The sequence below is a fragment of the Danio rerio genome, chromosome 18 (assembly GCF_049306965.1).
Source record: "Danio rerio strain Tuebingen ecotype United States chromosome 18, GRCz12tu, whole genome shotgun sequence".
Classification (NCBI taxonomy): Eukaryota; Metazoa; Chordata; class Actinopteri; order Cypriniformes; family Danionidae; genus Danio; species Danio rerio.
The window spans coordinates 48,701,950-48,729,698 of record NC_133193.1 but is presented as its reverse complement, the minus strand read 5'-3'; the positions used below and the strand labels follow the sequence as shown (position 1 = coordinate 48,729,698).

At 35.9% G+C, this 27,749-nt stretch overlaps 1 protein-coding gene across 1 annotated transcript; it reads left to right on the top strand.

Moving 5' to 3' along the window:
* The first annotated feature begins 171 nt into the window (after nt 1-171).
* On the top strand, nt 172-27,749 carry cstf3 (cleavage stimulation factor, 3' pre-RNA, subunit 3). The gene is made up of 21 exons (NM_213053.2): nt 172-380; nt 2,470-2,571; nt 2,723-2,818; nt 8,066-8,098; nt 9,887-9,984; nt 10,815-10,881; nt 10,965-10,999; nt 11,089-11,215; nt 11,634-11,711; nt 13,983-14,145; nt 14,453-14,562; nt 14,711-14,827; nt 16,355-16,429; nt 16,501-16,644; nt 18,453-18,555; nt 18,981-19,050; nt 19,860-20,055; nt 21,751-21,901; nt 22,001-22,095; nt 22,617-22,677; nt 27,190-27,749. The coding sequence occupies exons 1-21, from the start codon at nt 354-356 to the stop codon at nt 27,390-27,392; spliced, it is 2,151 nt and encodes a 716-aa protein (NP_998218.2). The 5' UTR covers nt 172-353; the 3' UTR covers nt 27,393-27,749.

Here is a 27,749-nt window from a genome sequence, read left to right as displayed (position 1 = left end):
ATTTGTAAATTATATAATAATGATTAAATATAAATACGTAAATTATAATATAAATATAAGTAAATTATATAATAGTGAGTAAAAGTATTCTTAGCCTAAATAGTTCTAATAAATAATAGTATTTCAGTCAGCAAAGCATCGACCTTTATTTTAAAATGAGTAATTTCCTGTGGGCGTGACGCAACGTCTTCGTTCACGCTGGTGCCATTTTAGTGCTCGGCGAGGGACGAGCGCCCGCACATAAGAGTCTGCACAAATAAACAATGCTGCAATAGTCACTGTCTGCGCTTAGTTTATTTGTGAAAGTAGAGCAGTCGACGTTCCTTTACTCGGATTGCACCCCTTTTCCCACCATGTCCACCGAAACTCCACCGGACCAGGTAAAGTAAAGACAAATGTGCAAGTGCTCGTGTTTGCGGCCTAGCGCTAGCTGGTCAGCTATCTCTTCGCAAGACGAATATCGATATTTATACGTTTGCCACACGGTTTTTGCAGTCTGCGTCGAGTGTTTGTGCAGCACATGCTTTGTTTTAGTGTAATAAGTTAGTGAGACATTTGAGGGAGTGAAGTAGAGAGTCGTTGACGTAATGATGTTGCTTGGTGATGGCGATGGTAGGACTGCGGCACAGCACGATGCTATTGTTTGCTAACATTACCTGCACTCGTTTTTACAACTTGTTTATTGGCATTTTAATGGATATCCTGTGTGAGACTGGAAGTTGAGATTATACTTCATATTAGATTAATATAATGATTGAGGTTTGGTTATAGCTTTCGAAGATTACGAAATGAGGTAAAGTTGGTTTTATATTCGCACATTCGTTCAGTGACAACTTGTAACAATGGAGGACGAAATCTGCCAACGAATTAATATATAAATTCACAAATGAGTAAATAAGTAATAAATAAATCGATAAATTCTTGCATAAAACAATAAATAAATAGGTAAATATATTTAATAAACAAACCCATAAATGCCTGCGTAAAACAATGAATAAGTAAATTAACAAGTAAATTTATACATGTATAAATCCACAAATTAATGCTTAAAGCAACTAATAAATAAATAAACCCACAAATTTCTGCATAAAACAAGGAATAAATAAATTGATAAATAAGCCCACATATTTCATCAAAACTGAATAAATAAATTAACAAATAAATCAGTAAATAAGCTCACAAATTTCTGCATAAAACTATGAATAAATAAATAAACCCACAAATTCCTGCATAAAACAATTAATAAATTAATAAATCAGCCCCCAAATATTTGCATAAAACTATGAATAAATAAATAAACAAATAAGTAAATACAATAATAAATAAATAAGCCCACAAATTCCTGCATAAAACAATTAATAAATAAAACAAATAAATCAATAAATAAGCCCACAAATTTCAGCATAAAACTATTAATGAATAAATAAATCAATAAGGCCACAAATTTCTGCATAAAACAGTGAATAAACAAATACAATAACAAATAAATAAACCCACAAATTCCTGCATAAAACAATAAATAAATACATAAATAATCCCACAAATTCCTACATAAAATAATAAATAAACAAATAAGTAAATAAATTACTTAATAAATAAGTAAACCAACAAATTCTTGCGTAAAACAACGAATATATAAATACCGCAATAAATAAGTAAATAAATAAATCCACAATTTCCTGCATAAACCAATGAATAAATAAAATATATACACAAACAAACAAAAAAGATAAAAAAAACAAAAAAAAAGATATAGAAATTCACAAATTCTTGCATAAATATATATGTTATTAATAGTGCGGGCAGATAAATCAACTTTAACTTTAGCATTTACTTATTCCCCCAACATTCATTAAATTATCTGCCCGTGCTATTCATTTTCATATATCTATTTATGCAGGAATTTGTAGATTTATTTATTGTTTTGTTTATGCAGGAATTTGTGGATTTATTTATGCATTAATTTACTTATTTGCATATTTATTAATTAGTTTTTTTTTGCAGGTTTTGTCCTTCATAGTAACAAGCTCCCTGTAATGTTTACCATAGTACTTTAAATAATCAGTCTGAAATCACATGCAAGTATGACTTGAAAGCAACATTAGCACTGTTTAATTGACTGAGCATTACTTATTTCGATAGTCATTGGCTATATAAACCTAATGATCTATTCAGAATTAGCTGTAAATACTTTCCTAACATGATATAAATAAGGAGAAGGTCTGAATGTGTGGATGTAAAACCAACTTTACCTCAACTGTGACTCAATATCAGATTTTCCTCATTCTGAATCATATTTTATTATCTTAGACTCACCCAACGTGTAGCATCATCTTTCATTTAAGCAGAAATTATCTGCAGGATTTAAGCATTGAGTTATGGTTGTCTAAAATAAAGATATTAAGCATGTAACATCCATAATTCAGAGTCTGTTTTTCATTCATGTGCCTTTTTCCCACTCCTCAACAGGCGGCAGAGTACATTCCGGAGAAGGTTAAGAAAGCAGAGAAGAAGTTGGAAGAAAATCCATATGACCTCGACGCTTGGAGCATACTGATTCGTGAAGCACAGGTTTAGTGACACAGGATTGCATTCCTTTTTACCTGGGGTTCCATGTTTTGGGAGGGAACGGGAGGGTCGCGGATTTGTAAATCATGTAACAATCTAGTCTTTTGGGACGTACGTTCTGATTCTGTATGTAAATGAATTTCACTTCTTTTAGAATCAACCCATAGACAAAGCAAGGAAGACATATGAGCGACTTGTCGCCCAGTTTCCCAGTTCGGGCAGATTCTGGAAGCTATACATTGAAGCTGAGGTTATATTTCATTTTAATTTAAAAACATCTGTGCATGACGAAGCTTTCTCCACATTTTGATCGACAATGTGATATTCACACAACAGCAATAATCAGGGCATCAAGGGAAACTCTTATAGCTTGTATCATTTAGGGGTCATTTTTTTCTATTTTCTAAGTTTTATGAGGTGATATTGTTGCATGTTTCATCTGCAACAGCATTAAAACACTTTTAATGGTATTGGAGTGCTTTAGCCTTTATTACTTGTGTCAATTTCTTGCCTCCTGTGTCATTTCTTTGAGGTTGTTGTGGTTTGTCTAATTAATTATTCACGATTATTAGCATCTGTCTCTCTTGTTCCTCATTCCATAATCTATTAATGTGCAGTTCACACATGAAGTCTAGCTGGTAGATATCCTGAGGCAAATAATGTTTTTTTTTAATTTTTTTATTATTAATTAAATATACACATTTGCACAAAGAATACCACATTCATTAAGATTTACTTTCAGATTATTGATGCATTAATAGTATATGATTTATGTAATTATATGCAGTTTAGGCTCAGGCAGTTTAGGCTGTTGTAATTAGGGCTGCACAATTTACAGTTTCAGCATCCATGTCGCAATGTGATCATTCACAATATTCACATCGTAGGATCTGCAATTTTAAGTCTATTATTATTAATGAAGTGCTTTTGAGTCCCGTGACTGAATGAGGATTTTAAAAGCATTCAGGCATAAGCAATTGTGCTATTTTTAACTTTATTAACAATACATTTTATTTATTTGTGTACACAAGATTATGTAGTATTTTACATTTGATTATTTAATTACTGTTTAGCTGAATACTGTTAGACTTTTACAAAGCAATAAAACGATGTTTGTTTAGTATAATTTAGTGTAAATTGTATTTAGTTTAAATTTAGTATACATTTTAGTATAATTTAGTATAAATTTAGTAAAAATTCAAATTTTCTGTTCTTGTAGATTGTTTATTAATATTATTAATGCAGATGCACTGTCCTACAGAATCATCCCAATCAATCTAAAATAATATATTCTTTCCAAATAGATATTCAAGGTGGGATTGCATTCATAGTGCAATATTCATTGCAGAATTAAAATGTATTGTAACTTTAGATTTTTATCCAATATTGTGCAGCCCTAGTTGTATTGGTAAGTACCTTAAAAGGAACATTTAGATTTACAAATACTTTTACTTGTATTAGAATTAACCTTATATTTGAATTAAACTTTTTGGCCATTTATAATAGAAAAATATATTTGAATATAAATTAATCAACATCACCACTATGGAAACTAAATTTTCTTATTACTCCGACTTTATTCATTTTTCTGGGTGGTTATAGTTGTTTTACTTTTTTTTTTTTTTTTTTTTTTTTTTTTTTTTTACCCCTTTTATCTGCAAATGAATGGATAAAGTTGACCCTTTGCTGAGCCTCACTAAAACATTACTGACCAACCTTACCTTTGCATCTGTTGCTGTTCTCAGACAAGCTTTTCTTTTTCTTCCTAATGTACAGCAGTTGAGGAAATTAGCCCAAAAATCTATAATCCAGTACTCTATTATTGTCTTGCCAACAACACGGTACTCATAAGTTCAAAAAACTCTGTAAGGACTCTATAAATGGATATAAATTTGTTTCAAAATAATGTCATTCACTAGATTTACCTGTAATCCCCTAATAGTTAGCATTATATTTTGAATATAATGTAAAAACACACAGTTTAGTTCACTGTATCTAATACCAATACATCAAGTGAATGTCACTTGATTTAGTTTTCTTTTGTGTTTGGAGCCTATTCTGGTTTTCAGTCTCTACAGTTTTACTAGTTTCTGTATCCAAAAAGCAGAGACTCAATGCTTTGCAGTGGAAGTAGTGCTGGGCCATATGGCAAAAATGCATTCTCGGTAATTATATTGTATATTGAATGATATTATTTATTTTAAAAAATAATATTAATGCTTCCACTTTTAAAAGAGTATCCCAACCTTGGCTGAAGGTGGATACTCCTGGCGGAAAGGTGAAATGAGCGTGCTAAACAATACTGGGTGACCTATTTATGTCCTATAATTTTCAGCGAACAAGAGTTTGGTGAATCTCTAATATCAACACAATTATACATTCCTGTTTAATATTTCTGCTGTGTGATTGGCTCTTAAGATTCAATATCACGTAAAAATGTCAAGAGCTTATCGTTATCAACATAAATCTTATTGCAATTCGATATAATGTTGTTTATTGGCCCAGCCCTACATGGCAGATTTATTTCCAGCCCAAGTAATTATTTCCTTATCCATTTCTAGCACTTCAACAACATGTTGACACTTTTATAATCAAGATCAGAAGTTCATAATTAGTTTTATTTGATGTATAAAGCTTGTTTTAATGTGACATGAACCAGGTTTATGGTGGACTAGTAAGAGCCAGTTAGAATCTCCAATGTAATGTTCACAAAATAATTCCCAAAACTCAAATAACCTTATCCTGGATAGTTTATTCAATCAGTTAATCAGACACAGCTTTAATTTTCTACAACTTCTATGTTAAGCTGCTTTGACACAATTTACTTTGTAAAAGTGCTGTATAAATAAATATGAACTGAAAAGATGAACATTAAATAGAATAGGAATCAATATCTTGTTAGTTTTGTGTCCCCAATATTTGCTTTTAATACAAATGTGCAATATTTTTCTTTTGTCATTGGTTGAATGTAATTGAAGTTTGTGTATTTTCGTGTTCTTATAATATTTGCAATTTTAAAATATTTTATAATATTCAAATAATAGAACATTTAGCCACAGATCATGACCTAGATTTGGATCAGATTGTGTTCAGTTTGATTGAACGTTTCTAATTTTGAAAACTGATAATTGTTTAAGCTTCTCCCTGCTTGGTTAAAACCAAGATTGCTTGTTTTTTTTTTGACAAACTGTTCCTTTTACCCCTGCCGTAATAAAATGCACTGTAACAAGATTGGCTTGTGGTTGTAATGTGCATTGTAATTGTGTCAGAGTGTGTGCGTGCATGCATGCGTGTGTCAGAGGCATGGAGAGAAGCACAGAGACAGCCGTTCTGCCTTGATATCACTATTTCTCACACTGTGTCATGCTGGGTTTGATTCAGTTTGGAGCTGTTGAGTGGTTGGTTAAGTATGTCAGGCTGTCACCATGTGCCCTGAAGCACAAACACTGCCAACAACCTCTTTCAGCAGATCTCAGTGATCATCATGATTTTACAAACAACCGCAGGGCATCAATAAGACAATTGACCCCAAAATGAATATTCATGCAGTTCCAAACCTATTTATAACTCATCTGTGATCCAACAGGAGGATAACTATTTTCAATCTCTAATGAAATTGAATAGGGACAAACATTGCATTGGATCCCATTTATTTTCATTGTATTGTCTATAAAGGTCGCTGGTTTGGAATGTCATGCATGCAAATGAAATTAATTATTTGTCAGGGCTTTTAACTTCCGTTTTCAATAATAATGGCAATCAGATTAACTATGTTTGTAGGTTGTCCTAGTTGCTGCCATGCAGGGACAGCAACATACAAAATCTTTTTAAATCCCAGTGACTACAGCACATTTTGTGCTAATAGTACTGCTCTAGAGTGGAGAACACGTGCTGCTTTTACAAATGGAGAGTTTTAAAGACTAGTTCAGAATGAAAACCTACATCTCCTGGTGTTAGTTCAGATGTATGGATTGGTCAGGCTCTTACTTTTGTGTGTAAATAAAATCACTTAAATTTATCTTTTAATCAAGGCCTTAATCACAAAGCTACTTGTTTTGACGTGGAATTGTTTCACACAGACTCAAAGGGTTTATAGATTGCAGATTTTTGTATTCTTGCAGTACATCTGCACTCCTGAAACATTTAGTGAAATCATAATTTTGCCGTGTCGGACATCATGATACCAATCAGTGGCTCCATTGATCATCTGTTATTAATATTTTGGGAAAATCTTCACACACTTTATTTGTCTTGCATTTTATTCAGTTGTTTTATTTTTATTCTTTTAGAATACTAAAAAGTGCGCGACTTAGTTTGACTTTATGTCTTTTTCCCCCCCATAAAGACTAGCTCTTTCTACTAGTCCAGTACTAAATAATGCATCTCATGTTGACCTACTGCGCTAGTCATTTTGATCAAGGTAGAATTTAGATTGAAAAATTTAAATCTGTAATTGTAATCTGTGATTTGACACAACATATTTATCTGTTTGTAACAATGGTAACTTTTTTTTTCATGCCATAAATGGCAAGATTAATTTTAATTGTCATACTAAATTTTTTTTTGTAAATTTTTGTAAATTTTTTACATGGGTATATGTATACATTTGCTTGCATGCTGACTTTTAAGACACAACCTGTTAAATTATTGAGAACATTTCGAAGAATCGATATTGTGTGAATATAACCATTGTTGGTTGCATGGTGTTAATTTATAGATGAATGTATCATTTGTGGCTTATCAGCAGAAATAAATTCTTATTATTAAGCCCTGAAGTTATATTTGTCTGTTGTGAGATTTCTGGTTGTTTAACTCTGGCAGTGTTTGAGTATTAGTTTTTTCTGGAAAAAAAAAAGAATAAAAATACAAACTGAATCGTAACTGAAATACTACACTTGTTTTCCCTGTTGTTTTAAGCTGTTGTCATTGTCCGAGTGTAATAATTGACCTAGTTGTAGTTCATAATTGACACCCATCATACTTTTCTAGTTGCTTTACCTACTTTAATGCAGGTGGCTTTGAAAAAAGAAATTGTAGATTGGGGTGTCCAAACTTGGTCCTAGAGGGCTGGTGACCTGGAAAGTTTAATTCCAACCCTAATCAAACATACCTGGACCAGCTAATCAAGCTCCTACTAGACATACTAGAAACTTCCTGCCAGATGTGTTGAAGCAAGCTGGAGCTAAGCTCTGCAGAACATCGGCCCTCCAGGACTGAGTTTGGACACCCCTGCTCTAGATGCATCATGTAACTTTTTCCAAAGGCTTGCACTCCAAAAAGCAGCATTTCAACTAAAACAATACAAAACAATCAGCTAAGTAGTTTTGTCTATCATTTGCACACATAAAATGGATTAAATTGAATAAAGGTTGAGATGAAAATGAAATGCAGGGTTGTGTGAATGTCACATTGTTGACCTCAAAGTGTGTGGAGCCACTCAATTTCACTTCATACGAAAACGTGGTTTAATAATGTTGGTTTTCAAATGTGTCCACAGATCAAGGCTAAAAACTATGACAAGGTTGAAAAGGTAAGCATTTGTTGTCGTATGGCAGCCACGTGTTTAATTTATGGATCGTGTGAAATTGCTGTGACTTGTGACAGACTCATGAACCATAAAATCTGGGCTTTATCTAGGTCACCACTTTAGGTCCTCAGAGTAAACAAAGATGGTGTTAAGGGATTAAACGACGCCTGCTTCGCTAGAAACACCCTGTTTACTCTTCTCAGTCCATCAACGGTCAATATGATATTAAAATATGAGAGGGAAAAAAATATATTTCAGGATGGGGATACATCCGAGTTTGAGATCACAGTTCAAAGACAAAACATCGTTCTGGTTGTGTAGATCTAGGGTTCCCAAGTACTTTATTTTCAGACATGAATCCAAGGCCTGGAAAGTACTTAAAAACAAACATTGGTCCTCGAAAGTGCTTGAATTGAAAGTTTATCTTGTTTTTTTCAACAATTGTACTTTTAAACGGTTGCTTAAAATGGTCAATTGACATTCAAAACCTCATCTTTATGACATTTTAATGTAAATATTAAGTGTAGGTGAAATGTTAAGCTGGGAGGGATTTCCATTACGGTAAATATACTAGGGGTGTGAATTACAAAGGTGCTTGATTTTAAAATATTAGTGATTTTAAAAAGTCCTTATAAATCCTTGAATTTGGTGTCCATTAAAGGGTGGAAACCCTGTAGATTACATTTTTGTTTTTGTTCTTGGTAAAAGAAACCATTTTTCTTATATTTTTTTGCATTATCCTAAATTTATTATAAATGCCATGAGGATATATACTCTAATTATTCAGTATGTGCCATGATATTACAGTTTAATAATCATTGTAAATGCAAAATATTTTGATGCTTGATTATAATTCGTAATATCTTTATGTGAATTTAAATAGTCTAGTATTTGACTTTTTGTTTACCTCAGTCTGGAATCATTTCACAATGCAATTAAAACTAGCATTTATTAACCCTTGTGTACTGTTCAAATTTTCCACCCTTTCGTTATGTTTGGGGCTGTTTTTGCCCCATTTACTTTCATTATAATGACATTGTTTGATTCCAAAGTCATGACAGCATATAATCATGCAATCATGACAGTTGGTAGTTTATCATGTTGGGAAGATGTTGGGAAGACGTTGGGTAAAATTAGAACTTTTTACTGTTGATTATCTTGCAGTGCATAGTAAAGCTTCGTTTCTGCCATATAGATGGAGTATAGTGTGTATGTGTGAGAGCGAGCGAGATTTATCTTTATGTCTGACAAAGTCTAATTAAGCGGCTCAGCTGTCAGAACATGGTAAACATAATAAGTGTATTTTTGTGCACACTATAATCTGCTGTTATTCATATAAAAGCCGGAACGGTTTTTGCACAGGCCTATCTAAAAGGTTAATCTTGCCAACTGATTATCAACAGTAAAAATGACACATTTTTCCTCTTCCCAACGTGGTAAACCACCAACAATCTAGAATGCATGATTACATGGTGTCATGGCTTTGCAATCAAACAATGTCATTATAATGGAAGTCAATGGGGCAAAAAAAGCCCCAAACATAACGAAAGTGTAGTCAATTTGCCCAGAGTATTGAGTTTTGAAAAATTACCAAACATTTTCACAAAATATGTCTCAAAATAAGATTCAGAAATCATTTCATTTGCTAAAACACAGAACAAGCTCGAAAATCACCACAGAGTGGATGAAAACATCCCCAACAGCACACAAGGGTTAAAATGTGTTTCTGCAATTGTTTGTGCTGGGTTTTTGTCCTGTGGGAGTTTGTTCACTGTTCAATGTTTTGCTCAGTTATTTCAAAGGTGCTTGATGAAGGTCCTGCACATTGACCTGTGGAAGTGCTACCTCTCGTACGTCCGGGAAACCAAAGGAAAACTTCCCAGCTATAAGTAAGTCACACAAATGTGTTTCCAACACTTCACAGTTGTGGCAGACAGACTTCTTAATGTCAATGTCTAGAATAAAGTCATTTCATTTCACACTAATATACTTTGTGATTAACTTTATATTTATATAACTTTATATTAGAGGACTCAAAACCATATTTAAATCTAGGAAGCATGTTTATAGTGTTATGAGAATAGGAAGTATTTTAGATACTACCTTATTTCTAGTCAACGCTAATTAAAAAGTAATGCAAACTGTCAAAACATTGTCTAATAATGCTGTATATGTTTTATTATTATCAGTTTTTTTAAGTTAGGGATATCATTCTGAAGTGTTACTTTTTCAATCCAACACTGTAATGCTGTTAATATAAAATGTGTTGTAAGAAGTTAGTTAATTGAGAATCTCAGACTTCTTTTCTAAAGTTTTAGAAAATTTAAGACACAAATGAAAGTTAGGTGAACCATTGGATATTGTCACTTTTACTTCTACGACAAATTGAATAGACTATCTCCCGGTTTCACAAACAAAGTTTAAGGCTAGTCGAGATTAAATTGCATGTTTAAGCTGTCTCAACTCAAAATAACTTGTGGTGAGATGTCTTAAAATATGGCAGTGTCATTTTTTTTGTCTCCAGGTGCACACCAGTAATATTTTTCTAAGGCCATTTTTATAAATGTGTTTTAAATAGCCTTATTTAACTAAGGCATAGTCCTGGCTTAATCTAAGCCGTTTGTGAAACTGGGGCTATATGTTTTAACTTTGTGTGTTGTTTATAACCTCTTGTTGCATAGAAAGTGGCTGAGTATTCAAAATGCACTGTTTTTAACAGGGAAAAGATGGCACAGGCTTATGATTTTGCCTTGGATAAGATTGGGATGGAGATCATGTCCTATCAGGTAAGGGATTTGACTCCATATTGATCCACATTTGTTCTACGGCATCGTTGACTTGAACTCAAGATTCCTCTTTTCCTCTTTAGATTTGGGTGGATTATATAAATTTTCTCAAAGGAGTGTGAGTAAACCTTTTATATCCCCAAAACCCATTTATTGTTCATTAAGGTAAGAGATGTGAAGAGCTCTCTCTGTGTGTGTCCTCTATAGAGAGGCTGTTGGATCATATGCTGAAAATCAGCGGATTACTGCTGTCAGACGTGTGTACCAGAGAGGCTGCGTCAACCCTATGATCAACATTGAGCAGCTCTGGAGAGACTACAGCAAATATGAAGAGGTCAGAACATACACAGACAATCATCAATGTGTTCTTGTTAAACAGGGATAGTTCTCTTAAATAAAAATACACACAGAAGTGGTAATAATCTTTCATGAATTTCTTCTTCTGTTGAAAGCAAAATAAGATCTTCTGAATAATGTTGGGGGAAAAAACCCTGTTATCAATCCACTCCCATAATAAAAACAAAAAATACTATGAGGGTGATGGATGTTTTTCCCCACCATTCTTCTGTATGTCTTCCTTTGTGTTCAACAGAATAATAAAAATCAAGTGGAGGATTTTTTAATTTTGGGTGAACTATTTCCTTCTATAAAACTTATTTATTAACATTGATTTCTTTGTTCACTTTAAATCATCTGTACTGTGTTTGTTATAGGTGTAGTTGGTTTAAAATAGCTTTTGTTTCTTTTTAAAGGGTATAAATGTGCATTTGGCCAAAAAGATGATTGAAGACAGGAGCAGAGACTACATGAACGCCAGGAGAGTTGCTAAGGTGAGCTCCTTATGGGTTAAAATATGTGATAGGACAGCAAATTTTGTGTGTGTGTTATAAATCACACGTATAAAGTCATAAACCTGACATTATGTTGGATCAGTGCTCCAGATAAAATATGCAACAGATTTATTTTTTTTTCTCTAAATTTTGTTAAAGGGGACCTATTATGAGCCTTTTTACAAGATGTAAAATAAGTCTCTGATGTCCCTAGAGTGTGTATTTCAAGTTTCAGCTCAAAATACCCCACAAATAATGATTTATATCTCTTTGACTAAACTGTGAGTGTGGCTTTAAATTCAAAAGAGATTGTCCTCCTTTCAAAAGAGGGCGGAGCCACAGATGCCTGTGTCAGCATAGTGGCAGATTTAAAAACAAGACTAACATCTTATGCTAATGAGGGAGAGATCGTCACTAATGGGTGGGGCTTTCCCCCTCTGATGACACGTACATGGAGAATGTCAGTGTTTCTGCATTAGAAGCTGATTATGTTCATTAACTGTTGCCCCACAACTGTTGAGATCTCTAATGAAAGTGATTTTTGCATGCTAGGTCCTAGGGCAGGGCCGGTAAACAGTATCATATCAACTCAAAATGTTTATTGCAATGATAGGCTCTGGACATTTTTACTTTGAGCCTAAGAGCCAATCACACAGCAGAAATATGCAACAACAGGTATCTGTAATTGTGTTAATATTAGTAATTTACCGAATTTTTGGTCGCCAAAAATAAGTCTCACCCAGTATAGTTTAGCACGCTCGTTTCACTTTTCCACCAGCAGTTTACTTTTCCGCCAAACATATCCTCCTTCAGTCATGGTTGGGATTCTCTTTAAAAAATGGAAGCATTAACAACTTATATCGAAATCTAATTATCGACATAGTAGGTTTCTTTGAAATGTCACACTAGTGCCAATACCGATGTGCAGAACTGATAACCAGCAACAGTCTCTTGTGTATGAAATTCAAACAAAACGGCACTATTTGTTTGCACTGAGCGCCACACACATCAGCTCAGTAAATAAATCATCAAATACATTTTGCTGGACCAGTCACATGACATCCACATGACCACTAAACAGTGCTCTGGAATCCAGTGGGTTTGTTACAGAGCTCTTTGATATACACCACAAATTAAACTGGTTTAATTCCAAAAGAAACAGTGCTGTCCTTTTTTTATATATATATAAAACTGATAAGGAAAACAGCGGAGACATTGTTCTTTAACCTTCATCATGTGTTTAGTAAATGAATCAGAACCGTTGGCAGAAATTTGATATTCGTATTGAACTTTGTTATTAATGTGTTGCATATATAATGGGAGTTATGCAAAATAATTATTACATCAATTTTTATCGTATGTGGGATACAATGATGGGGTTAAAATACTGAACTTTTTAAGTCAAATCATTGCTAAAGTAATTCCTTTCGATGCCACCTTGTGTAAATTGCATATGTCTGTTGAACTTTGATGCGACCAAACATAAAAGAGTGCTGTTAATTTTATGTTTGCTGGAAGCTAAACATGTAATTGCATGTTCTTGGAAAAAAGAAGACAGTCCTGGTGTATCCCAGTGGATATAGGGGATGACCTAATTTTTAAAAAAACAAAATTCATATATTTTGGTCTATTTGGAAAATATTCTGACTGACAGACATTGGAAATATATAGATTAGACAAATATGATATTGCTGTATTATTTAACATTAATATTGTTATTTATTTATTTATTTATTTTCTTTCTAAGTTTGTTATTTTTAACCTATATTAATCTTGCTCTATTTTTGTTTTTTGTATTATTCATTTTAATTTATTTATTATTAAAATTTTTTGCTAAACTGAAAAAATTAAACCTTAGTCATTTTGTACGACAATGTTTAAAATAAAAATTGTAAAAAAATATTACCACATTTCTAAAGTCATATTAATTGTTTTTTTTTGTGCTAAATGTCTAAACCAATATTATAGAAAGCATCAATTTTAGTGTACTTGTGGTTATCATGATAAATCAATGTTCTGCTCTGAAATGTTAGTCTGAAACCCTGTGTTTGGGTTCTCATTTTTTTGTTTTTTAAATTAATTTTAGGTTCTAAAATTAGCTAAAAATACACTAAGTGCTGTACCATTGGTAGAAGTTCCACATTGGATCATCTCCATTTCTGGCTACTGCATTTGACTTGAAGGAAAACTATTGATTTCTACTCGTCACATTCTTCTTGGTTCTTTCTATGAGCTGATGGTGTTTTTTTTTTTTTTTTTAATCTCTTTTAGGAGTATGAGACTGTGATGAAGGGTTTGGACAGGAATGCTCCTTCAGTCCCGCCTCAGAACTCCCCACAGGAGGCCCAGCAGGTGGAGATGTGGAAGAAATACATCCAGTGGGAGAAAAGCAACCCGCTGCGCACTGAAGATCAGACGCTCATCACTAAGAGAGGTGACTTATGGAACAGCAGTTCTGTCAATCAACCAGCAACTGCTTCTTCTCTAATGTTATGCCGTCTATTTCAGGCGTTATCCAAGTTTCAATAAAAGGTCCAAGTCGGGATTTATCAGTTGAATGTATGCTGATAAACTCTATATAGAGATCTGTGTGATTGTGCCATTTTGTATTTTCATATCATGTAAACATAAACATACTGATGTATTTTGAATACACTGTCAGGAAGCATCTAGAGATGAGTCACAGTCTGTATGATGGAAAACAGTATCACATGTATCTAATAAAGTTTTGTCATTTTCAGTGATGTTCGCTTATGAGCAGTGCCTTTTGGTACTTGGGCATCACCCGGACATCTGGTACGAAGCTGCACAGTACCTGGAACAGTCTAGCAAACTGCTGGCAGAAAAAGGGGTTGGTTTGCATATCACTAAATAAAAACACTTAGTGCCGGTGCTTTGATATGAAACTTGAATGTGGTTTATTTTGTGTTTAGTAGGTTTTAATTTTATCTTGCATGAATTTAACATGATCTCTTGTTTAACATGATCTCCTCATTCAGGACATGAACAATGCCAAGCTGTTCAGTGACGAAGCTGCGAATATTTACGAGCGTGCCATAGGAACCCTGCTGAAAAAGAACATGCTGCTGTATTTCTCATTTGCAGATTATGAAGAGGTAAGACTTAGGGCTCGTACACACCATTTTCACTCATGTTTACAAGGTTCTCTTGCTTAAAGGGCATTGAGAAATTCAAGGCCTGGAATACCTGGAAAATTGGCTTGTTTTGTTAAAGTACTTAAATTAGCAAGAAGATTTTGCATGCAATTTTCACTGGGGAAAACTGTAAATGTTTGTGAATTTTTGTGACTATTTAATGCAACTATACCCGCACAAACTGCCTTGATTCTGAAGCGGTGATTTGACTGATATGAAAAGTGACCTATCACAGTGGACCTTGTCTAGTTTTACATAAAACGTAAGGGTAGGACAAAGGCCTTTCTGTGTTGCAATAGCCCGTTTTCCACTAATGCGCCTAAAGCGAGCGAGCCAGGGCAAGCCAAGGCCAGTCACTTTTGCACTGTCACTTCCGGGACCTGATCAGGCCAAAGCGGGGCTTTCTCATGGCCAACAGCCCGCCGAATACCTTTGGCCTTTGGCCTGGTCTTTTTGCTTGAAAAAAAATTGTCAAAAAGTATCTTTTTATTATTTCTGCCAGTGGTATTGAAAAAGATTAGTTGTCATCAAAGGAAAAAAACGGCCAAACTTCCTTTGAGTGCAAATTCCTATATATGTGGTCTTTGGTTTAATTGTTTAATCACTTCAAACAAGTTTACACTTAAAAAAAAAAAAGTAATAAAAAGCAGATTTTTTTCAAATGTAACTAAAAGAATACTATGTACTTTTACTCGATATTAGTATTATTTACTAAAATTTGTATTATTGTAGCAATGTAATAGTATTTTTACTAGAGCACAAATGTTCAGTTCTCTTTTTCCATTTGCGAGAACGTCAACAAATAAAAAAAAGAAAGCATTTCATAAACATGTTTATTATATTAATAAATATTATATTATTAGTATTTTTTTTATTTGTAAAATTTGTATTAATAAGTTACGTGTCAGTGTTGAAAAAAAAAATAGGTGCTTGAAAAAGTGCTTAAAAGTCCTTGATTTTCATCGATTTATGCCTGTATGAACCCTGACGTTTTTTCGAGATCGATGCTGAAACGATATATTGTGCAGGCCTATGACTTACACAAACAAGCAATGAACAATACATTTAATACAGTATTTGTTTGTGTTTGTTAACATTAGTTAATGAAAATACAGCTGTTTTTGGATTATTCATGTTGAATCACATTGCTTTAAACAAGCGTGAATTTGGATTTGAATAATGCATTAGTAAATGTTGAACTTTGATTAATAAATGCTGTACAATTATCGTTTATGCTTAATTCATGTTAGTAAATGCATCATATTAATACAAACTAACAAAACCTTGTTGTGGAGTTCGGCCAAATGTCTATTGTCTTATCTTTACTTATGCACAGATTGTCTTTTGTCGACTTTTATCAGTAAATTTGCATTTGTTTTTATTCAGCACCAATATTCTTTAACATGTAAAAGTAGGCAGTCATATGTTAATCTACTCATAGTTTTGACATAATGAGGATTTCTGATTGTTTTGATCTGTATTTTGCAGAGTCGTATGAAGCATGAGAAGGTTCATAGTATATACAACCGCCTACTGGCGATAGAAGATATCGATCCTACACTGGTAAGCAGAGCTCTCTTTTTAGACTCATTTCAGGGTTCTGGAAATATAATAATTATATTCTGCTTATACAGGTCTATATTCAGTATATGAAATTCGCCAGAAGAGCTGAAGGCATTAAGTCTGGTCGTTCCATCTTTAAGAAGGCCAGAGAGGATCCTCGAACACGACACCACGTGTACGTCACTGCTGCTCTGATGGAGTACTACTGCAGCAAGGTGACTTCACTCACTTAATTTATTCACACTACATATCATTGTGAGGGATGTAAAAAAAAAAAAAAACAATGGTCCCGACGTATTAGCGTTTTTAATTTCCATAGCGTTCGAGAATCAAAAAAAGAGCCACATATTGATAAATATAGCTGTTTAACATTACATTATGATTGAATTGCCTCTTGTTACAGTTATGAAATAGTTTGATAACAAACAGGAAATGTTTATGGGCCAATTAGGACATCACATTGAATGGTTCTGTTCAAAAGCTTGTGGTTTTTTGAAAGAAGTCCCTTATGCCTATCAAAACTCACACTGCGCATCTGAACAAATTCTATACTGCACATGAGACATGAAAGAGGTTGATTGACAATGGTCTACAGCCAACCAGGAGGCAGAACACAATGCGCTGTAAAAAAAAATCATGCATGTCAAATTGCACAAAAAAATTAGCGAAACTGCAAGCCTGCGAAAAGCGAACCGCGTTGTAGAGAGGGAGCCCTGTATTTCTTAAAGGGTCACGAAACACCAAAACACATTTTTTGAGCTGTTGACATGCGTATATGTGTCCCACACTGCTAAAAACACTATTAGGACACCTATATTTCACTAAAAAGTGTAAATTAGTTGTTTTTGCGTTATTTCAAACAAATTCGTACTTCCGTTTTAAAACACATTTTTGAAGCTGCGTCACGGTCATGACATAATAGCGTGTATTCCAGCGTGCAGACTGGACGTTTGTGCCAGAGTGTGTCTTATTACGTCTTACAGTGTGATGCATTAATGCATGAGTAAGGCTTGGTTCAAACCAATCAGCGCGCTCTATTGTGCAACTTCATTAATATTCATTACTGTCACAGTGTTTACACTGACAGAGACGACAGAGACGCCACGTTGTGTTGGCAAAACAAGCGTGAAGTGTTGCTTTTATAGTTTGCTGCCGTTAAGTTTCGTTTTCATTTTCTCTCTTTGGGAGCTCAGCTAGAGTCACATGGATTGACAGTGTACGCGACGCTCGACAACAATAACTTACATGTCTAAGGAGGAACATTGTTTACCTGAGAGCTGTTCTCATCTGCAAAAGCTGAGATCCGGATTTGCTTGTAGTCTTCTCTTAATAAAGACGCGGCTCTAGTTGCTGGTGATTGTCCTGTCTCTACAGATTTGGAAAGTGAGCCACCAGTGCTCTTTGTTTATTCAGTTTGTTCGTATCGAACTTAACTATTTCACCAAGTGTAAACATGTTATACTAAAACCAAAACTTTTTTTTGTGACCGGAATAACACACGCGGCTTTCTGACGCTACCTGCCGTGTGCATCTAAGTTTCCGGGAAATGCAGAGGTTTTTTTCTCTCATTCGCCGTGCGGTATCAAACATTGCGTGAAAAATACACGCTTAGAGCAGTTCCTCGAATCAAATATCTCGTTTGTCGCGAGGGGCATGAATGAATTCCCTAAATGAAAGAGCCAAACTGCAGTTAAAGTCCACCATTTAATAATTTGGCAAATAATTCGACTACAAATGTCCATGTAAACACCATCACCTTCTCCCGTGTGTTTGTGTATTTTGACTCTAAAACTCGCGTGTGCCCAAATAGACACTCCCACACCATCCAACTTTAGTTCCTCCGACACTCCCCCCTGAACAGAGCTGGACACGCCCACTTTTCTGACTTTTTTCAAAGTAGAGGTGTGAAAACACCCTTCTGAAACAAGGGGGTTTCATGGACCTTTAATGAATATTGGTTACATGTTTAAATATAATATCCAAAAACAATAAACAGACCATCTGACTGTTTCTTTCCCTACAGGACAAATCTGTGGCCTTTAAGATATTTGAGCTGGGACTGAAGAAATATGGTGACATTCCTGAGTACATTCTGGCGTACATTGATTACCTCTCTCATCTAAATGGTAAGAACACGATTCCTTTAATTAATTCACAATCTCCTTTGAGTCTCCTTTGCTTTATTTTTAAGTCTTCCTCTTTTGTCACATTTTATACAATCCACTTAGAGTAAGGTGAAACACTGGAGAAAACAGTTAGCATTGGGAGAATGTGTATGACCGTGAGATCTGTGTGTGTGTATGTGTGTGTGTAAATAAACAGCTAGAGTATGACATCTGACACAGAAGCACTTATCAGACCAAACAAACCATCCATCTCTTTTATAAGGCAGATAGCTAGGAGACTGTGTTTGCCATGCAGTAAACATCGGCCATGTTTATCCTGTCGCTAGGCTGTTACTAAAAAAAGGAAGAGAGTTGATGCCTGGCCAGGTGTGAGTTTTCAAAAATAAAAGTGAATAATCGAGCTGTTTGCTTTCCCTGTATCACAGAGGACAACAACACCAGAGTCCTGTTTGAGAGAGTCCTGACGTCCGGCAGTCTCTCCCCTGAGAAATCTGGGTTAGTGGGATTTCATTCGCTCCTAACTGGTTTTCCACTTTAAATGGTAATGCTTACATTCACCTAAGGTTGAAATAACCCTAACTTTTAAAGTTTTACATTAGCTTATCTCAGTATTTTAGTAATTCAAGCTTATTTGTATAGCCCTTTTTACAATAATTATTGTTTCAAAGCATCTTTACAGAAGCTGCACATTATTGCATTACAAGTTAAGGTTATTAGTAATTAATTACTTTAATAAGCCTATAAATATATCAGTAAAGTTATAATATATAACCCTAAGTAACCTGCAGTTCCATAGTATATAGGTGATGTCTTAGTTCAGATGTTCAATGAAGTCTATTTGTGTGTTAAGTGTATATGTTGGCCATATTTAAAACTGCTCGACCTCCTTTAGTGGACTTTGCTATTCTGAGTACTAGGTAACAGAAGCCCTTGAGTTTTGAGATCTTAAAGAGCGGGTTGGTTTGTAGTGAGACAGAAGGTTGATTAGATCAACAGGAGCTAAACTATTTAAAGCCTTATAGGTAAGAGCCAATATTTTATAATCAACAGAGCTTAACAGGCAGGCAGTGTAAAAAATATAGTAATAATCAAATTGATGGTTCAGTCAGATTGAAAACTCTAACATAAGCTACTTGATGTATCCCGTTGAGCTTCAATTAAATACCAGTTTGATCTGTTTTGAGGTGGTGTAGAACTGAACAAATATGATTAAAGGAATGGTTCATCCAAAAATGACAATATCCATCCCATTTACTCTCCAACGTTGGCATTGTGTGATTTTATTTTATTTTTTTGTGAAACAGGGAAATCTGGGCACGCTTCTTGGCCTTTGAGAGCAACATCGGGGACTTGGCCAGTATCCTGAAGGTGGAGCGAAGACGTTTCATGGCCTTTAAAGACGAGTATGAGGGAAAGGAGACGGCTCTGCTGGTGGACAGATACAAGTTCATGGATTTGTATCCCTGCTCTCCGAGTGAACTCAAAGCTCTAGGATATAAGGTACGCTCACTTCAGAAATATATTCAAATACTTGATTGGTTTTTCGTTTTTACACAATATACACAACCACATAACAGATGTGACACACTGTACAAGCCTATACAGTACTACCTCACAGAATACACAACCTGATCCATAACAACATTGCAAAGCTCAAATCAAATACATTAAAACAGTATGCTTTTTTTGCCAACATCAAGCAGCATAAGTTGTTTTGCTTTGCTAAAAATAAATAGAAGTGAATGACACTGGACGTCTTGACACATTTAAGTTACAATGACCACACTGCTATTAGGAGAAAAATGGTATGTAGGTCTTTCTCAGAGAAAACCAGGGAAAAGTCTAGGAATTTGACGTTAGGCTTGCAGTGGTGACCCTGGATTTATTCAAATAGCACTTAATGTAACTTATTGTTTGTAGTATATTGGGGTCGCTCTATTCGCACTTAAATAGACGTGCAAACATTTTAAGATTACACACCAACAGCTAGCTCTCTGCAACTCTCTCATGGTCACCCACTGAAGCTAAGCAAGGCTGCACCCGGTCAGTACCTGGATGGGAGACCACATGGGAAAGCTAGCTTGCTGCCGGATGTGGTGTTAGTGAGACCAGCAGGGGGTGCTCAACTTGCAGTCTATGTGGTTCCTATGTATATTGAAGGGGACTCTATACTGCTCAGTGAGCTCTGTCTTTTGGATGAGACGTTAAACCAAGGTCCTGACTCTCTGTGGTCATTAAAAGAGTAGAGGTTTAACTCTGGCATCTTGGCCAAACTTGCCTACTGGCCTCTGTCCATCATGGCCTCCTAAACATCCCCATGTCAATCATAAGTGGCTTGTGAGGAACTATTATTATTAATGTTACTTGCTTCATTTGCGTGTGAAATTCACTTCATAATAGATGCGGATTCGCTTCATGGGTGGGCTTTGCCTGGTGACTCTTCGTAGTTAAATGGCTAACAGATTTTATTGAGAGAAGCTGTGTTTTATGTGCTTTAGGAAGGCTGAAAATCAGCGTAGATTTATTCTGCATCATGTCTGAGTTCACTTGATCCATTCAGAGGTGCACCCAGCTCTGTGAGTTCAACAACTCCCCCAGAAACTATACCTGGAATGATGGAGGCTTTCAGCAGTGCTTCAGACTGAGCCGAACCCAGTTTGATGAACTGTTGTCCGGTGTAGGCAGGAGGATTTCCTCTTGGTACTCAGGCGCTACGTCATAAATCACGCTCCTACAAGAGCAAGCTTCTGATTAGTTAACACAGCGCAAATGTTTGCAAGAAGTTCAGATTTTCCAACTCGACCATTTTGCATGTCAAACTCTCTATTCGCGCCTCTTCATTTGTGCGAATCTAGTCTACGCGCAGGATGTCTATTCACGTCTTTGCTTTGACTTAACATGTAAATCACTTGCGCTGTTTGTTTTCACTCAAATTCTCAGATTACGTCAGTCTGAGGTATTGGGTGTGGCTAACATACTTAACCACGCCCCTCCAGCTGTCAGTTTTTACAACAAACAGAAATGGTGAGAAGGAGTCGTCGGATAGGTTGTAATAACTCTCCCCAAACCCTTTTCCTGAGCTTTCTGAATGAAATGCCTACTTGACCACATCCAATCAGCTCGCAGTAGTAAAAAAAAAACAAGCCACACCCACTGTTAGCTCATTTAATTTAATCTGAAAATGTCCATTTGCAGGATGTATCTCGTGCCAAATATGCATCTCTGATCCCGGAGGCGGTGGTCGCTCCTTCTACCCCTGCTCTGAAAGACGAGGCTGACCGTAAACCAGAATATCCCAAACCTGACACCTGCCAGATGATCCCCTTCCAGCCGCGGCACCTGGCGCGTGAGTACAACTCCATCTAAATAACGAAGAGCTGAAGTTTAATTCAGTTAATAATTAACTCTGAGCTCTTGTGTTAAATGTGTGATTTTTGTCTTACAGCCCCTGGGCTGCATCCTGTTCCCGGAGGAGTGTTTCCTGTTCCTCCTGCTGCTGTCGTCCTGATGAAGCTGCTGCCTCCTCCCAGCTGCTTTACCGTCAGTTCAACACCTCAGCTTTTCTTTTCAATTATGCAAAGATCACTTTAATAAGAGGTTAAAACACAAGTGTGTGGCTACAGCGTGTGAATATAAGCAGCTTCTAATGGTAAAAATGAATTAATTCTATATTTTATAATCACACTTGATTAAAACAGTCTGCAGAAACACTTTGATTGACATCAGAGGGGGAAAGCCCCGCCCATTAGTGATCATCATAAAAAGCCCTGAGGGAGAAGCAGCCGTCCGCATTTAGAGTTTTCACCTGCTGAAGATGTCAGCGACTAACAAGATTATATTGTCGAGTTTTAGGATGAATACTGTAGTCAATAAGGTGTAAAGGGTGGTATTATAAGCGCTTAACTTTCTGACAGAAATGCCATTAAACAAGAAAGAAGAATCGTTCTAGTGTGCATTCTGTATGGTGTGTAATTAGTTTTACTTTGTGATTGACTGTGTGTGTGTGTGTGTGTGTGTGTGTGTGTGTGTGTGTGTGTGTGTGTGTGTGTGTTTGTTTTCAGGGCCCCTTTGTGCAGGTGGATGAGATGATGGAGGCTCTCAGAAGATGTGTATTACCAGACAGTATGTATTACCCTTTCTTCAGCAGGTTGTGTTCAATTTACATCTAGTCATTGTCCAAAGCGACTTACAATTAAGAAGGCATTAAGCAATTCAACAAGAAGAGGCAATACACACATTTAAAGGCTTGTACACAATACACATTTAAAGGCTTAACTAGGTTAACTAGGCAGGTTAGGGTAATAAGGCAAGCTGTTGTATAATGATGGTTTGTTCTGTAGACTATTGAAAAGAAATTACCTAAAGGGGCTAATAATATTGCTTTAAAATGGTGTTTAAAAATTAAAACTGCTTTTATTTTAGCCGAAATAAAACAAATAAGACTTTCTCCAGTAGAAAAAATATTATCAGACATAATACGGACATATTATCAGACATAATGTGAAAATGTACTTGCTCTGTTAAACATCATTTGGGAAAAAAAAAAAAAAAAAATATATATATATATATATATATATATATATATATATATATATATATATATATAAAATCAAATACAAAGGAGGGCTAATAATTATGACCTCAGCTGTATATGGCCTACAAAAAGACAGCAATGGATGTAAAGAGAGATAAAAATGTACAAATCTTTAGAAATAAAACAACACTATTAGTCTTTATGGTATTTAAAAAAAAAAAAAAAAGACTGGATCCCACATTTTAGCAAATTTCGCAGAGTTTCCAAAAGTGTTATATCTAATTCTTTCCTAATGTAAAGTGGAGGTGAGTTCAAGAAGCCAGTCAGAAAAAAAAAAGAGCTTTGATAATTTTCCTAATGTCACTGGTGCAGCCATGGTACAGCAGCAGAGTTTCTTGACTATTACGCCAGAACGAGAGTGTAGTTCCTAGCAATATTGGTCTAGAAAATAGTTATTTTATATTTTCCGTCTTTTTACACCATGTAACCATAGAAGACTCGAGTTTAAAAAAAAAAAAAAAAAAATTTTTGAATAATTTTTTTAAACAAGATGCTAATGGTCCAATTAGATTCCATTCATTATGCTAAGCTAAGCTAAAAGTGACCCCACCAGAACAAAAAATCAGCTATATAGATTTAAAAATGATGCAAGTCAACTGTATAACTCTAGGACACTTGTAAAATGACCTTTATTTGTTTTTTAAACAGGGTGTCCACGGGGTCTTAAGTATTAAAAGTTAATAAATCAATGTAGAGAAATTTTAGGCCCTTAAAAAGTATTAAAGTACTAAATGCAATTTTGCAAGGTTTTCAATTTTATATCATTTTTGAATATGCACTGTATGGTTGTATGCTAAAGTTTGCCTGAATTAAATTGCTAATTATCAGGAGGCTGTCTAGTTTATGAAATCAATGAAATCCTGCTAGATTTGACATCGTGCTTCTTTGTTTGCTGCTGTACTCAAGGCAACACCATTATTTCTGCAGTTCTGTAGGTGCCAACTTCCTGAATTAGCTAGATATAATATATTTTTATCAAGTATATGAATAATGTTTTAGTTTTGGATTAATTTCTTACATGAATATTTAGTAAATATAATGTAAGTCAAAATCTCGCCAGTGTTTCCGGTTTAAAATTGGTTTTAAGGTCTTAAAATATATGGAAAGAGTCTTAAAAAAGGTCTTAAATTATACTGAATTTCACTCTCTGATTTCTGTATACACTTTGTTAAAGTAGAGCGTTCCTTAAAACTATATCTTACGAGGAATCTATAATGAAAACAATGCTATACTGTTGAACATTAAATACCTCTTTTGCACAACATCTTGCAAAAAAACTGTCATGTGTATAATTTAAGTATTTATAGTAGGCTATATGTATTGTTTGATTACAGTTCTGGTATGTTAGTTATGTATAGCAGTGTTTCCCAAGTCTGTTCCTGGAGGCACACCAACAGCCCATTTATTTCACGTATTGGAATCTCTTCTAATGTTCTGATGAGTTGTTTCAGGTGTGTTTGATTAGGAAGAGGTTGAAATCTGTACTGTTGGTGTGCTTTTAGGAACAGGGTTGGGAAGCTGGTATCGCACATGCACATTAAAAGTTCAGGACACCCTGGAGAACTTTTTTTTTTATAGATTAACAGATTTGTGTGTGTTGAGCATCAGTTAAGACGATGTTAGCACCTGTCAGCTTTAATTGTGGGGAAAACTGGATAATTTTGAGCTTTTGTCAGCTAATATCAGCTTCCGGGTTTAAAATGATTTTTGGGGCGGGATCAAAATCGGCGAAGTACTGCAAGTGCAATGATGACACGTCGGTTTCTCATTATTATTCAAAGCGGAGTTTTCTTATCCTATGAGAAGAGCCGGCTGCTGAATTATTCATGAGCATGTGCTTTCCGAAGGCAAGGCAGACGCAGACCTGCCAGACCAGTGCCAAGCTCAAGCTGTGAGTCACGGACCCACGACACGCAGTAGCCGTTTATGAAGGCTCGTATGTGTTTGTTCCCATGATCCACGGGGTTTGTTGCATGTTTTTTTTCCTGCAATCCTGTTAGGGCCGATCATACAGCAAAGCTGTGTGTGTGCTGCTAGCATTTTTGTCGGGAGAGCAGCGCGAGAATTGGAGAATGGCGGATGTTGTCTTATATCAGGAGTTAATTCACATTCAGACACATCGCCGTGCTGCTGTGTTCGCCTAAATCCTCCAGATTACCAGCAGGAGTAATGGTTAAAATAGACAGGTCAGGAGACCTGCTGCTAGAGATGCGCGGATGGCGGTTACAGCCGCGGAATCCGCGGATAAACCGCGGATCGGGCGGATGACGTGACGAAAAATAATATTTTAATTAAATTCGGGCGGGTGGTGGGCGGTTGTACTGTTTTTGTACACATAGCTGGCACACCAACGAAAAAGCTTAGGACTGACTTTACAGAATGAGAGGAGGAATCGGATACACTAATTCTGGATGAAGTACAGAAGTCTTCCTCTACAAAATTAAGAATAGACTGATCAGCAGAGGAAAATCTACTTTCCTTTTGGGAGAAACAATGCTGTCATTCCCACGTCTACAGCACCTTGCCAAGAGAATTCTATGCATTCCAGCAACAAGTGCTGCGAGCGAGCGCTCCTTCAGTGCAGCAGGGCGCATTAGAGGCCAGGCGCTCTCGTCTGAATGTTGAAATGATGTGTCAAAATGCGTTTTCTATTAGGCTACTATAATAAAAAAAAAAAATTGTACAGTACAGTGCGTTTCATTTAGGCTATTTATTAATTTATTTTTGTCCCTGTGCACCGATTGGAGACGGAGTTCACTGCTGATATTCTGAGAGCTTTATAGGGTGCTTCTCATTTCTTATTTGTGTATCCTCGTTTCCTTCCCTTGCTTTCTTTCCTCGTCTTTCCACCCCTATAGGATGCGAGGGAAGGACGCAAAAAAAAAACTCAAGGACCGAGGAATCGAATCAAGTGAAAAGACACGTCCTCGTATTGTTTAGAGTCACTTCAAAGCGTCAATTAATGCTGGATTTGACTTGCACGTTTGGATTAACTGCATGTCATTAAAGTCATTCTCTATTTTCTAATAATCAATAAAGAAACATTCATTTAATAATAAAAAGGAATAAGCCATTCAAATAAAGAGCTCAGTCAGCAGATGGCGGGCGGGTGCGGTTTTAAAAATTGGTCAAAAATGTTAGTGCAGATGGATGGCGGACGGATGATGAGTTTTATGATGCGGATGAAATAATAGCCCATCCGCGCATCTCTACCTGCTGCACTGAGTCTGCGTTTAGATCTATGATTCAGACCTGGATATTGAGGGAGAAGTCCTCATTTATAGTGTGTACATGAACACGATTATCTTTATAATGGTATAACTTGTGGTTGTCTGTATATGAAATTACGAATAACAAATGTAGCAGGGCATTAAATCACTGTTCATTTCTTTGCATTTTAACTTTGTAAACTATAAACTCATGCGTCTCCTCACGGTTTGTCTCAATTTGTGAGCTAACTGACAACAACAGTTGTTCGCTCCCCTTCTCCCCTGCTGGCCACGCCCACTCCTGCCCGATGCTCGCGGAGCACCACGCCCATTAATCATGCATCTTTTGAAAAAATTCTGAAGAAGACTTTAACCGAAAGTGGGGGGTGTCATGGCCCTTTAACTGATGGTACTGCGTGGGGGGAATTCAAATATAATGATTTAATTATTGTCATCTAAACTACTGTTTCCCAAGCATGTTCCTAAAGGCACACCAACAGCACATATTTTGCATGTCTCCAGTACCTGAGCCATTAACTTCAGGTTTTGGAGGCTCTTCTAATGTTCTGATGAGTTGATTTAGGTGTGTTTGATTAAGGAGAGGTTGAATATGTGTACTGTTGGTGTGCTTTTAGGAACAGGGTTGGGAAACGCTGATGTATAGGTTTAAATAGCTCTAACCTCTAATGCTGTGTTCATATTTCTGCTTCTGTTTATATATGTAGCTCTGTGGTCCTTTGAGACCGACATTTAGTTTCTCTCTTGTAGCAGAATGACAATAAAGCCTAGACTTGAGTTCTGTAATGCTGATGCACTGATTGGTCTCTTTAGCTGTCGACGCTGCCGTGGAGCTGATCACTGGCAAACAGCTGGAGATGAGCAGTGAGGGAAACGGGCCGGTGGAAAATCACTCTGTGGCCAACAAATCCTTGAAGCGGCCCAATGCGGATTCAGACGAGGAGGAGGACAAAGGGTCCATCGCTCCACCAATCCATGACATCTATAGAGCGCGACAGCAGAAGAGGATCCGATGAAAACACACAACACACACACTGAACATGACTGAGGACAATGACAGCAAAGCCACCCGAGTGTCAGTGAACGCTGTGAAGCTGCAGTGGAGAGCACAGACTTTTACTCGTCCCGCTGGAGGATCACGCCGCGTCCATGTCTTTCTCATCGCTGGTCTCGTGCGGTTTCAGAATTTTTGTTTTTTAACAGTTTTATTTTTTAAAACTGGGTGGTTTATAATACTGTACAAAGTTTTTATTCTGATTTTTGCCTCATACTTCTGAACTTGCCATGTGTAGTTGCTGGAAGAGTTGAATCTGGTTTTGTAGTGAACCGAGGATCACACACGACTTCCTTCCAATAAAACACAATGATAAAAA

What these genes read in the sequence shown, in the direction of transcription:
- cstf3 (NM_213053.2), top strand. Translation starts at nt 354, where the DNA reads ATGTCCACCGAAACTCCACCGGACCAG. An exon ending in ACTATGACAAGGTTGAAAAG is followed by an intron (nt 8,099 to 9,886) that starts GTAAGCATTTGT and finishes TGTTTTGCTCAG; the next exon opens with TTATTTCAAAGGTGCTTGAT. An exon ending in TTACCTCTCTCATCTAAATG is followed by an intron (nt 18,556 to 18,980) that starts GTAAGAACACGA and finishes CCTGTATCACAG; the next exon opens with AGGACAACAACACCAGAGTC.